At 39.3% G+C, this 14,307-nt stretch overlaps 1 protein-coding gene across 3 annotated transcripts in view; it reads left to right on the forward strand.

Moving 5' to 3' along the window:
* Window positions 1-6,776: 6,776 nt before the first annotated feature.
* Window positions 6,777-14,307, forward strand: part of KATNAL2 (katanin catalytic subunit A1 like 2) — a 78,276-nt gene continuing 70,745 nt past the window's right edge. For all 3 annotated transcript variants that reach the window (XM_004422510.3, XM_014781398.2, XM_087439180.1), the window contains exon 1: window positions 6,777-6,872. In XM_004422510.3, coding sequence (XP_004422567.2) covers window positions 6,822-6,872 — 51 coding nt within the window. In that variant the 5' untranslated portion in view covers window positions 6,777-6,821. The remainder of the gene's footprint in view (window positions 6,873-14,307) is intronic.

Here is a 14,307-nt window from a genome sequence, read left to right on the forward strand (position 1 = left end):
TCCCCACTGTATCCCCAAAGCCAAGAATATTGTTTGACTCATATTAAGTATAAAATAAATATTTTCTGGATGGATGAATAAATGAATGATTTCATTTTCATTCAAAAAGAGGAGGAATGACATTTCAGTGGTAAAAAACAAAATGATGTAATGAAATGTACAGAAGCTGAAAATTACAGGGTACTCTATCAATAATAACAACAATAGCTAAGACTCATTAAGCGCTCATGATGTGCCAGGCATTTCCAAGCACTGGAACAATACACTTTTTGGGGTACATGTCAGCCTTGCTCTCCTTCTCATAGGCCCTGCAAACCTGTTTGTGACATAGGATCCTCCTCCGTAGCCACAGCTGATTGGATTTGGATGGAACGCTGGCTGAGAAAAGCCCATCAGTTAGGTAGGGGCTAGTGATCAAATTCTTTTTCTTGAAAATTTGTGCTGAGTGACCTGCAGGCTAAAGAAGTTTGAAGATGAGTCAAGTTACTAGTAGGACATTTTTGAGTGAAGGGAACAGCTGCTGAGGTCTCTGAAGCTGCACTGGTATCTGCCCTGTCTGAACTTTGTTATTCAATGTTTCCTTGGCTTAACGATATGTCACCCTGCTGTTCTTCCAGTAAAATCCACTCCCTTCATTTTTACAACTAATATGGGTAGGTTTCTTTGTTTTGTTGATTATTCATTCTACAAACACAAAAAGCTAACAATCTCTTAATCAAGGAAACTTGACTAAGGCAGTCTTTCCCACGCATCGTTTCCTTTAATTCTTGAAACACTATGAGAGGGTATTACTGTTCCCATTTTACAGATGAGGAAATAAGGCTTGAAGAGGTCCAATACCTTTCTTAAAATCACAGAGCAGTGAGTGATGAGACAAGATTCCAGTCCCGGCCTGTGTGACTCTGAACTGCTACATGTGGCTGTAGGAATGGCAGCAGGAGGACTGTTGTGAAGATGAAGTTAGGAAGATGGGCAAACATTTTGATACCATTAGGGGAAATTAGAAAATGACAGGGGCCGGCCCCGTGGCTTAGCAGTTAAGTGCGCATGCTCCGATACTGGCGGCCTGGGTTCAGATCCCTGGCGCGCACAGACGCACCGCTTGTCTGGCCATGCTGAGGCAGCGACCCACGTACACCAACTAGAAGGATGTGCAACTATGACATACAACTATCTACTGGGCTTTGGGGAGAAAAGGGGGAAAAAAAAAAAGGAAGAGGACTCGCAATAGATGTTAGCTCAGGGCTGGTCTTCCTCAGCGAAAAGAGGAGGATTGGCATGGATGTTAGCTCAGGGTTGATCTTCCTCACCAAAAAAAAAAAAAAAAAAAAAAACCATAAAAAAAAGAAAAGCAAATTAAAAAAAAAGAAAAGAAAATGACACTGATAACAGCGATGGGGCAAAGACCAGATTTAATTCTGTTTTTGGATAAGATCTAATAAATGCTCTTTATTCTTACATTTTAACAGTTGTTGGCAGACAGACTTATACCAACACAGAATGTCTGTATGATTAAAACTTTTTCTCTTCCCATTGACAGAGTTGACAGTTTTTAAAGAATGACAAGATACATTTTTTTTTAGCAGCATAAAAAATAGAGTTTTAACAATATATATTCAGAGATGACATAGTCAATTGTCACAGCGTTTGCAGTTAGGCAGGTATGGTTCTTGTCATTCTTGAAAACTCCCCCTCATTCTCACATGCCTAGAGAAGCTCTGCTGAAGACAGTTTGACACAACTGACGTCGTGAATACTGAATTCCAAGGTGTTTACTTGGAGAGCGGCTAGTGGAGAGAAAGGAATAGGACTGATGGATTAATGTACAATTTGAAGAGAGTAATCAATAAAACAAAAAGCTTTTGATTAAAGAACACTCAGAATTCACCCTATAAAACATCCTTGCTGTAAAAGAAAGTAGTGGAGTAAATCGTTTGCTCCAACTGAAGCTGGATTGTGTTTTCAGTATTTTAGAAACCAATATGCCTTGAGAAACAAGTGGTAAATTTGAGCTCTATTTCACATGCATCAAATGATACAACTTGGAAGCATCATTAATGTGCACACCAGACACAATTTTGTTGCTTTGGTAATTATCTAAACAATGTTCTGAAAATTAAGCATAAGAAATTTTAGTGTGTTTTATAAAACGAGGGGAAAATAAAATTTTCTCAGAAAAATGGGAGTTTTTCTTTTCTCTGTAGATATTAATAGTTTAAGTAGGCAATAAATTGACATATTAAAAAATTTGGTTCTGGGAGCACGGAACCTACCCTTTGCTCACTGGAGCCGCTGCTGCACTGGGGAAAGGAAGATGGGAGGGGCCTCTTCCCGCTGAGACGTCTACTGGTGTGCCAATTAAAAGTCCTACACGAGGCTGGGGGCCGAGGCGTGAACGTGAGAAAAACTCTGGCGAGGTGTATAGTGAGAGGCTCACGAGGAGGCCAGTAGGAACTGCCAGATATCCAACGTCACGGTCCCCTATGGAGACGCTGAGTGGCACAGCTGGAGCAGGTGTACCTCGGTGGCAGCGAGATCCACTTTCTGATCTTGCCTGACATGCTGAAAAACGCACCCATGTTAAAGAGCGTGAAAAAGACAAAACAAGGCTCAGGGGCCGGCTGGGGAAAAGCTGCTATTCCGAAGGTCCAAGTGGCCCCAAGAGGAAGGGGACGTGCAAACATCTGGGACACGGAAACATCTTCCAGAAGCAAAGATAAAATTTATCTGTTAAACAGAACTTTGCCTTTCTTTTTTCTTTTGGGTTACCTGGGTTGGGGATGGGGGAAGTGCATGCTTGTTTATATGCCCTAGAGGTTTTTTTTGACATCTCTCTCTTTAGATCAAGGGAAATGTTAAACTAAATAAATATGGTGGCTTTTTTTCTTTTTGTTTTGAGGAAAAAAAAAAAAAGTAGTGCTAATCTAGGGACAATTTTATCCCCCAGGGGACATTTGGCATTTGGCAATGTCTGGAGATATTTTTGGTTGTCACAATTTTGGGGGTGCTACTAATATCTAGCTGATAGAGGTCAAGGATGCTGCTAAACATCTTCAATGCACAGGTCAGTTCCCCACAGCAAAGATTATCTAGCCCAAACGTCAATAGTGCTGTGTTTGAGACACCCTGCTCTAGCCCAACAAATCTAGGTAGCAGGAAATTCAGTGAGAAAAATCGAGTTCCTTCCTTAAAGCAAAAAACTCATGATTTTGCCTTTTCTTTTTGTTTCTAAAGCAGTGGCTTTGATTTTAATTAGTGGTGTCTAATTTTAAGACAGGGTGAGATGAGAATGGGGAGGGACGTACACGTCAAGATGAGGGGTTTGGATGCTCTGGGACACCACACAGGATTTTGTAAGTAGGAATGTGATAAGATCTCTATTCTAGAAAACTAACTCTAGGAGTAACTCAGTGGTCAGGTGATCTCCAAAGACCTCATTTGAGAGTCTCCCCTCTCAGTCCTCATAGTCCCTGCCCCATTATTTCTCATCTAGACTACTTCCATAGCCTCCTTTCTGACCTCCCAGCTCCTGGTAGTCACCCTTTCAAAGTCACCTTAATTTCTGAAGAATATTTTCACTGGATATAGAATTCTAAGTTGACAGTATTTTTTTTCTTTCAGCACTTTAAAGATGTATTTCTATAATCATCTGGACTCTTAGGTCGTTTCCATGTCTTGGCTATTGTCAACAATGCTGCAATGAACTTGGGGGCACAGATATCTCTTCAAGCTACTGATTTCATTTCCTTTGGATATATATCCAGAAGTGGAATTGCTGGGTCATATGATAGTTCTATTTTTAATTTTTTTGAGGAACCTCCATACTGTTTTTCCATAGTGGCTGCACCAATTTACATTCCCACCAACAGTGCACAAGAGTTCCCTTTTCTCCACATCCTTCCCAGCATTTGTTACCTCTTGTCTTTTTAATAATAGTCATTTTAACAGGTGTGAGGTGATATCTTATTGTGGTTTTGATTTGCATTTCCCTGATGATTAGTGATGTTGAACACCTTTTCCTGTACTTGTTGGCCATTTGTATGTCTTCTTTGGAAAAATGTCTATTCAAGTCCTCTGCACATTTTTTATTCAGATTGTTTGTTCTTTTGCTATTGAGTTGTATGAGTTCCTTACATTTTTTGGGTACTAACCCCTTATCAGAAAGATAGTTTCAAATATTTTCTTCCATTCCATAGATGGCCTTTTCATTTTGTTGATCATTTCATTTGTTGTGCAGAAGCTTTTCAGTTTGAGGTAGTTCCACTTACTGATTGTTGCTTTTGTTGCTTGTTCTTTTGGTGCCAAAAAAATCATTGCCAAGACCAATGTTAAGGAGCTTTTTTCCTATGTTTTCTCCTAGGTGTTTTATGGTTTCAGGTTTTATGTTTAAGTTCATTTCAAGCTAATTTCAAGTTTATTTTTTTGAGTGGTGTAAGACACGAGTCCAATTTCATTCTTTTGCATGTGAATATTCAGTTTTCCCAACACCATTTATTGAAGAAACTATCTTTTCCCCATTGAGTACTCTTTTTCCCTTGTCAAATATTAGTTGACCAAAAATGTATTTCTTAACATGGGTCTTGGTTAGAAAAGTTTGAGAGCCAGCAGTCACGTGAAGGAGATTCTTTAGAAAAAAATTATATTAACTTTGGAAAAAAGGCAAAACAGAGTCCTTTCAATGTCATACTGGAGCAATGTTTAAGAGGCCCAACTGCTATCCAAAAGAACTTTCTGTGATGATGGAAATGTTCTATACATGTGCTGCCCAATATATTAGCTACTAGCTACATGTTACAACTGAATACTTGAAATGTGGCTAGTGTGACTGAGAGACTGAATTTTTAACTTTATTTAATTTTAATTGGTTAAAATTTATATGTAAATGGCCAAAACTAGAGGAATGTATCTATGTCCCTTAGAAAAGAAAATTTCAAAGGTTATGGTTTTGCTGCCCTGTAGAACACTAACCAGTTTTGTATCTAACCTAGCAGTCTTATTCTAACATTATTTTCTTAAAATTCCTATAAATACCCAGTTACTCAAAATGCTCTTTAAACCAGCTTTAGTATTTTACTGTCTCCCTCAGTGAGTTAGGTAAAATCTTTGACACATGTCCGTTCATATCAAAAAGAGTCATGTTTTTAACTTTTTGATAATAATATCAACAAAACAGCATAGTAAGTGAAGCATGAAAGGTATGTAGTGGAATCAGGAACTAATTTTCTCTCCACCTAAGCTCTACCTGGGGTAAGTGTGGAGACTGGAAAAACTCCATTGATTTGTCCTAGAAGGTGATATCTGAGTTGAGTCTCACTACTCAAAACAGGCTTTTATTAGACAAATGAAGTGAGAGTACTCTTCCAAGTAAAAGGAACTGCTCTTGAGTGGTTCACAAGCGTTGTAAGCAGTTCATGTATGCCAGTGTGTGTGCGTGTGTGGGGTGGGGGGGGGGAGGGTGCCTGAGTCAGGGTGGAAATGACAGGTGAAACTGGACAGGGAAGGTGGCAGCATGGTATGGTGGAAAGGAACACTGACTTCAGTCAGGAGACCTAGGTTTGCCTCCTAACTCTCTCGTTGGATAACTTAGAATTGGTTAATTTGGCTCTTTGAGCCTGTTTCCACAATTGTAAAATGGGTGTTAGGATGGGGTGCTAGGATTAAATTAGATAACCACATAAACCACATAGTACATTGTCTGGTGCTATAGATGTTTAATAAATTATACCTATTATTACTAATGAGAGAGTGGTCAACAATTTCAAGTGGCTAAATTTAAATAATATAAATAGTGTAAAATAATCTATAATTGGATTTCCAAATTGGGAAGTTATTGGCGACTCTGGCAAGAACAGCTGCAAAGGAGTAGAGGCAGAATGTGTTGAGAAATGAATGGGAGGTGAGGAAGTGAAGAAGAGGATAGCCAGTCCTTTCAGAAAGCTTGAAGTGAATGGGAGAGAGGTGATTCAATTCAGCAATTATAAAATGAGAGCTTTTTCTTAGATTGAGGAGACTTGAATATTTTTGTATCCTGAGGGGAGGGAATGAATGAAGAAGGCCAAAGATAATGAAGAGGGGATGGTTTAGAATAGGATTCACAGCAAGAGACAGAAGGGAAAGACATTGAAGACACAGAGTAGTTAACACATGAAGAAAATGGAATGCAGGAAAATGTAAAGTCCATTTTTTTCCCACTTCTAATGAGAGTAGGTCTGATGTGGAGGGAATTGCAGGAGAAGGGAAAGTTTGATAGACAGCTTGTATCCCAGAAAGCTTCTGACAGCTAAAGTCCACAGCAGATTCTTCCAGTCTAAATGGACCACGTATAGACAATTTCAAAGTAAAAAGCAGGAAGGAAACTTCCAAACCTTTACCTTAATAGGAAGGCAGGGGGCCTAGAGAAGATGAGATGTTAAAGTATAGTCTTGGGAACATAAGCATTGGGTCACAAGGCCTGAACAACTGCTGAAATATACCAATACTATGGTACATAAACTTGGGTTAACTTGCATTTTAGAGACAGAATTAAGAAAATCACAACTGCAAGCCCCGCCCCAAAACCTGCCAATCATCCCTTCTCGGTCTATTGATGGATCAGTGCCCTGCAAACGCTCTGGATTAAACATGGTTGTTTTAACATTGATTGGCATGATAAAGAATGTATCTGTGCCCAGTGATTGGCTGACCTGTCTAGGCTCTGGCCAATCCCTAAAGGGGCGGGCTGGTTAAGCGTCAGATTTCCCCGAGCCGTCTTCCTTGGATGTACTGGACAGCCGAATCACTGGCTCTTTTTCTCCCGTCTCTCCGGCCCTGCACAGTGTCTGATGGAGCTTTCTTACCAGACTCTCAAATTCACGCATCAGGCGCGGGAAGCGGTAAGGAAAACATATACAAAAAAAGAACTGTACGTACCAGGAACTCCTCTCCCCTGTTACTGCTGGCCAATTCGTGTGTCCCCGGTTGCTATGGCGACCGAGTCCTTGGGCCGAGTGGCGCAAGCGCAGTGGGTAAAGTCCGGTGGTTGGGCTTGAGGCTGTGATGTGGCCAGGATAGGTCTGTGACAGAGGCGGGTTTGGGAGTGACTGTGGGTTTGATGACAGGGACGGCAGGATCGGTTTGTGACTGAGGAAATGGGTTATTGAGGAGAAGATATTATTAGGCAGGCTGTCTTGATGAGTGAGCGGGTTTGGGGAGTGTTTAAAATGAAGACTGTTGAAAGGCAGGACAGCTCTGACCTGGGAGTTGAGGTTCTGGTCCTGATTCGCCAGCACCAAGGCCGAGAGACTTTAGAAATTTAATTCTGTCTCAGGCTTCGGTTCCCCCTTTTGAAAGTAAGGTAATTGGACTATAATCCTTTTCACACGAAGATTACATGAACTTTACAATACATATAGTGGTTCCCTGCTGTCGGTATCATCTGCTAACTGGCCAGCAATAATTTCCGCAACAACGAACAAGAATTGAGGACATACTCTATGTCAGGCACTGGAGAAATAAAAATAATGCTTGGGGAAGGATAAATAAAATTCGAGTTAAAAAATACTGATATCTGGGCCCCACCTTCAGAGATTTTTATTTACTGGTCGATATTTTTTAAAAGCTCAACAGGTGATTATAATGTGTAGCCAAAGTTATGAACCACTGATCTAGTGTCTCCCACCTTTAAAGAAACTAATAATACAAAAAAATAACCCTCTGTTTGGCCTCACATCCCTCTCTACCAACCTCTCTCTATTTCTTTCCAACTTCTAGAAAGGGTTGGCTACACTTGCTGTTGCTACTTCCTCACCTCTGGATTGTCATTAACCCATACCAATCAGAACCTGAACTACCTTTATCAGAATCTTTAGAGTTAGTGTTTAATAAAGCAGATTCCTGGACCTCACCAAGACTTATTGAATCAGAAACACTCTGGGACGGGGTCTTGAAAGTTGTATTGTAAACATGCACTCCAGGTATGAAAACCACTACCCTAAGTGGTCTCATACATTTTCATGACTTCCATTGCTATCTATATGCCAACAGCTCCCCCAAACTGACTCTGGACGGGACTTCTTTGCTGAGCCCCAAACCCATGTGGTGTCCTAGAAGATGGGATACAGCCAGGACAATGAATCAAGTGGTTTCTTGACAAGTCTAGTGGGGTATCTCAAGTATCTGCATCTTAATTTATTCAATACCTAACTTTTAACCTTCCTTTCTGAAACCAGTACCTTCTCCAGTCTTCCTCCATCTGGGAATGTGAAACCACCATCCATTCAGTTACTCAAATGAGAATTCTGGGAGTCATCCTTAGCTCTTTCTTCTTCCTAGTCCCTGCCCTCTGTCCTCCACATAAATAAGACATCAGCAAATCTTATGGATGCTACTTATTTAGTGGGTCTTTAATCATCCATATCTCAACAGCCATGATCCTGATCCAAGCCACCATAATCTCTTACCTGAACCACTTCAATAGCCTCTTAACTATTCCCCTTGTTGGTTTTTTGCCCCTCTCTAGTCCATTCTTCATCCAATGATCAGAGTGATCTTAAAATTGTCTCACTCCCGGGCTGGGATCCTTTTATTGGCTTTCCATTACACTTGGGATAAAATCCCCAAACCTTGATATGACCTACAGAGCACTGCAGTGATGTGGCCCAACTTCTGCATCCAGCCTCTTCCTTTCCACTCCCCCCTTTGTCTCCCACTGCTCTAGGCACATCTCTCTGATCTGACATGTCTCTGAACTCCATATACTCTGTACCATACAAGTTAGTATTTAATCGTGATTAATTTATAGTATTATTTGTTTCCTGCATATAATATAGCCTCTCAAACAGAATTCATGTAACTTGAAGGCAGAGATGCAGTTTTATTTTTTGTTTTATTCTCTAGATGGCACTGTGAGCAATATTTAGGTATGCTCATCAATGGCTTGATCTTTTGGGGTGTAAGTGCTAGGAATTGTGCTGATTCCTAGGGGTCTGGAGAAGGAAATAAGGCAGAGGTGGGTGCGGTGATCCAGTGAATGGATGTAAAGAGGATTGTGTGTCCACAAGGAATTTTGATCATCTGCATCATCTACTGTATTAGAATTTCCAGAATGCTTCCTTTTTATTTGGTTCATTTTTATTGTTGTTTCATATTATTTATACATTTTTTCAATTTTATTTTTATTTTTAACAAAGTAATGTCAGCACATAGTTTAAAAATTTTAATAGTTATACAAAATTTTTTAAAAAGTCTCCTGCTTCACCTCACTCTGCCATCAAGTACTGCCCCCCAGAAACAACCACTTTCACTTCTTTTAGCACTTCTTCAAAATAACAAGTTTATACTTCTCAATTTTGATTTTTCGTTCTCAGATGTAATCTATTCACTTTTATGGAAAATGAGCATTTGGCTTTCTTCCGCCTATCTCACTCCTTCCCCTTCTTCTACCACCCGCTCATACTTCCGTTCCTCCATTCCCCCAAGGTACTTCTATCACAATTTTTGGTTAAATAAATATTCAGTATTTATATAAATCTGACCATGTAAATATTATTCACAGCTGAGCCATATGGTACACTATAGTTATATTTTATTTCTTATTTAACTTTGGGGACAGGACTCAGTCATATCTTAACTAATGCCTTATTCTTTGGCTTAGTTTTCTATATATTTGATACCACTTCCTTCCTAAACTTCCTGACAGAACTCTAGAACTCCTCTCTATATGGTGAAGCTCACCAGGAAATTTCTCGGTTCCACTTTTTTTGCCTTAGAGACATCTTTTCTGGACCTCCTGCACCCTCCTGCTCTGTGGACTGGTTGCCCTCTGGGCTTGCTATGTAGCTTTCTTCCTGGGAAGTCCCTTCTTCCTCTCTTCCCTGTGTCAGAAACCCTGTTTCCTGGATCCCATGTCTTTCTCCTTCTTGACCTATATCCCTGTTTTAGTGAAACACATCAACCAATAGCTACCTGAAAAAAGGTACACGGAAGGTAAAGTTTTTGAAACAAGGTATATATGGAACTCTCTCTTCTCTCAACTTGTTGATGTTTTGGCTGGAATTAATATTGTAGGTTGGAATTGATTTCATCTCAATTGAGAAGGCATTGCTCCATTATCTTTTAGCTTCCAATGTGACTGTGACAAGGCTGATGCTATTCTTTCTCTTTTTCTCTGAAAGCTTTTAGCAAATCTTCTCTTTAACATCCGGGTTCTGAATTTTCATGAAGATGTTGCTTGTTGAGAATTCTTCTTCATTTAACTGCTGGTATGCAGTTATGAGCCATTTAGATCAGGAATTTCATGCCCTCAATTCTGTAAAATACTCTTGCATTATTTCTTTAGATAATTTTCTCTTTTTTTTCTGTATGGTTTCTTTTTTTTTTTTTTTTCTAGAAGTCCTGTTCACTGGATATTTGACTTCGAAATGGAGCCTCTAATTGTATTGTTTTGTTTTTCTATTTTATTTTACATCGCTTAATCTTCTCATTTTTCTTATCCAGAGATCTCCTCATTTTTTAACCCATTTTATTGAATTTTTAATTTCTGCCATCATATTTTTATTTCCAGGTGCTTTCTTATTATCTCAATGTTCCTTTTTCCCAGCATCCTGTTCTTGCAAAATGCTATAGCTCCTTTTATCTCCCTGAGGAGGTTTTTTGTTTGTTTGCTTTTAGTTTTTTGTTTTTTTTTTAATTTTTTTGTCTTCTTTTGCGCCTAGCATTATGTTTGTTTCCCCTCAAGATCCTTTTTGCTTTTTTCCCTCAGACTGTATCTTTCATATGGGAGGTTTTCCTCAAAAGTCTGGTGAACCTTGGCTTGGGTGAGACACTTGAAAGCTAATTAGAATCTGTGTGTTTTAGAAGAGGCTGTCTAATAAAGATGGGTTTCTCTGTAGGATGATCAGGTAGCCAGGGGCCTTTTCTTTGGGGCATCCCCAAATGTCAGAGTCTGTAGGTCTTTGCTCTGAGGTCTTCAATTTCTTCAAGGAGAAATCCTCTGTACCCTCCTACAGGGAATGAAGGCAAAATAAGCATGGTTGCCACCATTGTTGCATTTGAACAGGGAAAGACAGTTATGTGTGGGGTAGGGGGCTTCTCCTCACTGTTCAGTGTGTAGATTCTACTTAATTACTCTTTCCTTAATTACTTAATTGAGTACTTAATTACTCTTTCCTTCAGCAAGGCCTGGTGTCCTCAAGTCCAAAGATTCTCTGGTTCTGAGAGTGAATGTCCAGCCTTCTGCCAGGGTTGGGGAGGGATTGTCACCTCACCGGGGTGGAGGAGGGAATCTTCTATACTGTGTTCTGCCTGCTCCTTGCTTTTTACTTCTGCCCTTAGAGGTGCGTGGTGACTCCAGAAGTACCTGATAACTCAGTTCCTGTAACTTTCCTAGGGCTCTGTCATACATATCTGCTTCTTGCTGACTACTTTCTTTATAGGTGTTGTTGGTTTTCTTTGATTTTGGTTGTCTTTGCTTTTGGCCTTCTTTGCTTTCCTAAGTCAATTGGCATTTATTCATTTGCTTTCCATTTGTCAATTTTATTGTCATATCTTTCCATTGTCACCTTCTCCTCCAGAGTCTTTGTCTTTGATGGATCATAGTGTTTTTATTCCTTTACTATCATTTTAATGTGGTTTCGAGAGGGAGCAGAGATAAATGGTCTCAAGAACACTTTTTATTTTATAGATATTTATTGAGTGCCTACTGAGTACAAAGAATCATACTAGTTGCTTTTGAAGGGAGTGGTTTCAGAGAAGTGACTATAAAAAAATCAACTAATATATGTTTCTTGTCTAAAAGATAACTTTATTTTTTTGTTTGTTTCTAGTTAGGCATTTGTCATACATATGTCTGTGTTCAAATTTAGTTTTAAATATGGTTATTCCTTTGGCTACAATAGGAGCTGGTGGCTGAGCATAAGAATGGTAGTTAGACACTTTTGAATTCATATGCTAGTTTTTATTTAACACTGAGGTAAATATGCATTGATTCATCAACTCATACTATAAACACTTACTTAGCGCCTACTCTGTATGCAACATGGTACTAGTGTTTTGAGATATCCATAAATTGGAGCATTGACTACTGATTATCCTTGGAAAATGCCTCTTCTCTTGGTTTTCATGATACTACAGTCTCCTAGTGTTCTACTTTCATTCTTGGCCTTCTAGATGAGCTTCTCTTTCTCTGCTCCTTAAATTCTTGCTCTTTAGGATCTGAATATTCCTTTCTTGATCAGCCTGCTTCCCAAACTTGATAAAGTGCCCTTCCTTGATGCAATGAGTAGATATCACTATACCACATTTATCCCGGGAAATTATAATTGAATTTTTCCTTGTTGGTTCCTTTCCCCCACCCCAGTAGACTAAAAGCTCCTTGAGGGCAAGGACTCTGGCAAGTTTCTTTCCTGACTGGTAAACTGGTCATGCTTTTGTAGCACATCTCAGTCTTTAATGTGTATACGAAACAGCTGGGATGTTTTGAAAATTCAGATTCTGATCCAGTAGTTCTGGGGTGGGGTGTGTATCATAAGCTCCTGGGCAATACTAATGCTGCTGGTAATCTTTGGGTGAGAAAGATCTGGGAATGGAGAATTTTCTCCTATTCCATTTTAAATTTAGTATTTAATTAAAATAAGACTATATCCAATCTATAAACCTCTGCCACTTTTTTTTTTTTCAATTTGAATGTAAGATCCTCTAAAATGTGCTAAGGGCAAGGAAGCTCTGAGGAGCAATTGCTTCAGTATTTTTAATTTGACCACACAGGTAAAAATAAAGAAACAAGCAGTAATTGGTATCAATGCACAAGAATGGTTTTTGGAAAACCGTAATTGATCCATGCATTCATGTGTACACACAAAATTATCCTGAAACGACGTTACTTTTATTTATTCTCATGTGTCATTATACATACTTTTCAAAAGTTGTGACTTTGCCTATGTGAGAATTTCATATTAAAACATTAAAATATTTGCTGTAAGTGTTAGCTAATTAATGAGTGGTTGACTAGATTTTTAAATGAATGTTGTTAAATGCCTTAGCTTTTATTAATTGCATGGGCCCCTAAAAAAACAGAGTAATTGAAAATTTAATTACATCAATGTTTTTCTTCAAAGAACTAAGGCTTATTAAACTTTAAATGTTCAAACATTTAAGCATCTATTGAAATACCAATAGCTATAAACAATGTGCAGTTCTAAATACTAATTAAACAAACTCTAAATCACCGCACGCAAAGCTAAGCTGAATTTTAAGTAACTCATGTTTTAAGTGCTCTGGTCTGCTCTTACATAAGGAAGATTAACCACTTCACTACTGACCACTGCTGCGACCTTGTGGGTATCTTTTAAAATGCTGTGGCTGCTGTTGAACCACGTTCTTCCCGTACCTGGACCAAGAAAGGGAACTGATCAGACAAGCTGGAACACTTTGCTAATGTCACATTGCTACTCTTGGGGCCTTGTTCTTTTTTTTTTTTTTTTTTTTTTTTTGAGGAAGATCAGCCGTGAGCTAACATCCGTGCCAATCCTCTTCTTTTTGTTGAGGAAGACCAGCCTTGAGCTAACATCTATTGCTAATCCTCCTCCTTTTTTCTTCCCCCTTTTTCTCCCCAAAGCCCCAGTAGATAGTTGCATGTCATAGTTGCACATCCTTCTAGTTGCTGTATGTGGGACGCTGCCTCAGCATGGCCGGACAAGAGGTGTGACTGCGCGTCTGGGATCCGAACTAGTGCCGCCAGTAGCGGAGCGCGCACACTTAACTGCTAAGCCATGGGGCCGGCCACTTTTTCTTTTTTCTTAACCACTAACTGAGAATATAAGACTATATAGATATGAATTTGTGTACTTGATGTTTTGTGTTAAAAATATCCTTTCTTTCTTTTGTAAAAATGATGCTTGTTAGGTTTTATTTTTAAATACAAAAATTGTATATCTCACCATGTAGATAAATTTTGTAAACATTAAAAAAAATTGGTATAGCCTTCTGCTTTCAAATGTGATAGAATAACTAGTACCAGACTAGCCTTCAGTCCAGAAAACTGGACTAAGTATATGAATAACCTGTTTGCAGACATTGGACAATGTGATCACGAGAGAAGGCCTTCTGCCTGGAAGCTGTAACTGGGTTCTGGCACACGAGGGAGTCTCTGAGCAGGGCGCAGCAGTTTTGCTGAGATGAGACAGAGAGTAGAGTTTGGGAAGACTCCGGTGGTTATAATTGGGAGGGAAAAGGACCAGAGAGGAGGAAGCTATGAAAACAAATTGCTCTATTATTCTGAGTTTTTGGCTGAATACCAAGCTGTGCCTACACAGAGTGAAAGTGTATGAAGCT

The sequence above is a fragment of the Ceratotherium simum genome, chromosome 14 (assembly GCF_057802395.1).
Source record: "Ceratotherium simum simum isolate JZ-2026a chromosome 14, ASM5780239v1, whole genome shotgun sequence".
Taxonomy (NCBI): domain Eukaryota; kingdom Metazoa; phylum Chordata; class Mammalia; order Perissodactyla; family Rhinocerotidae; genus Ceratotherium; species Ceratotherium simum.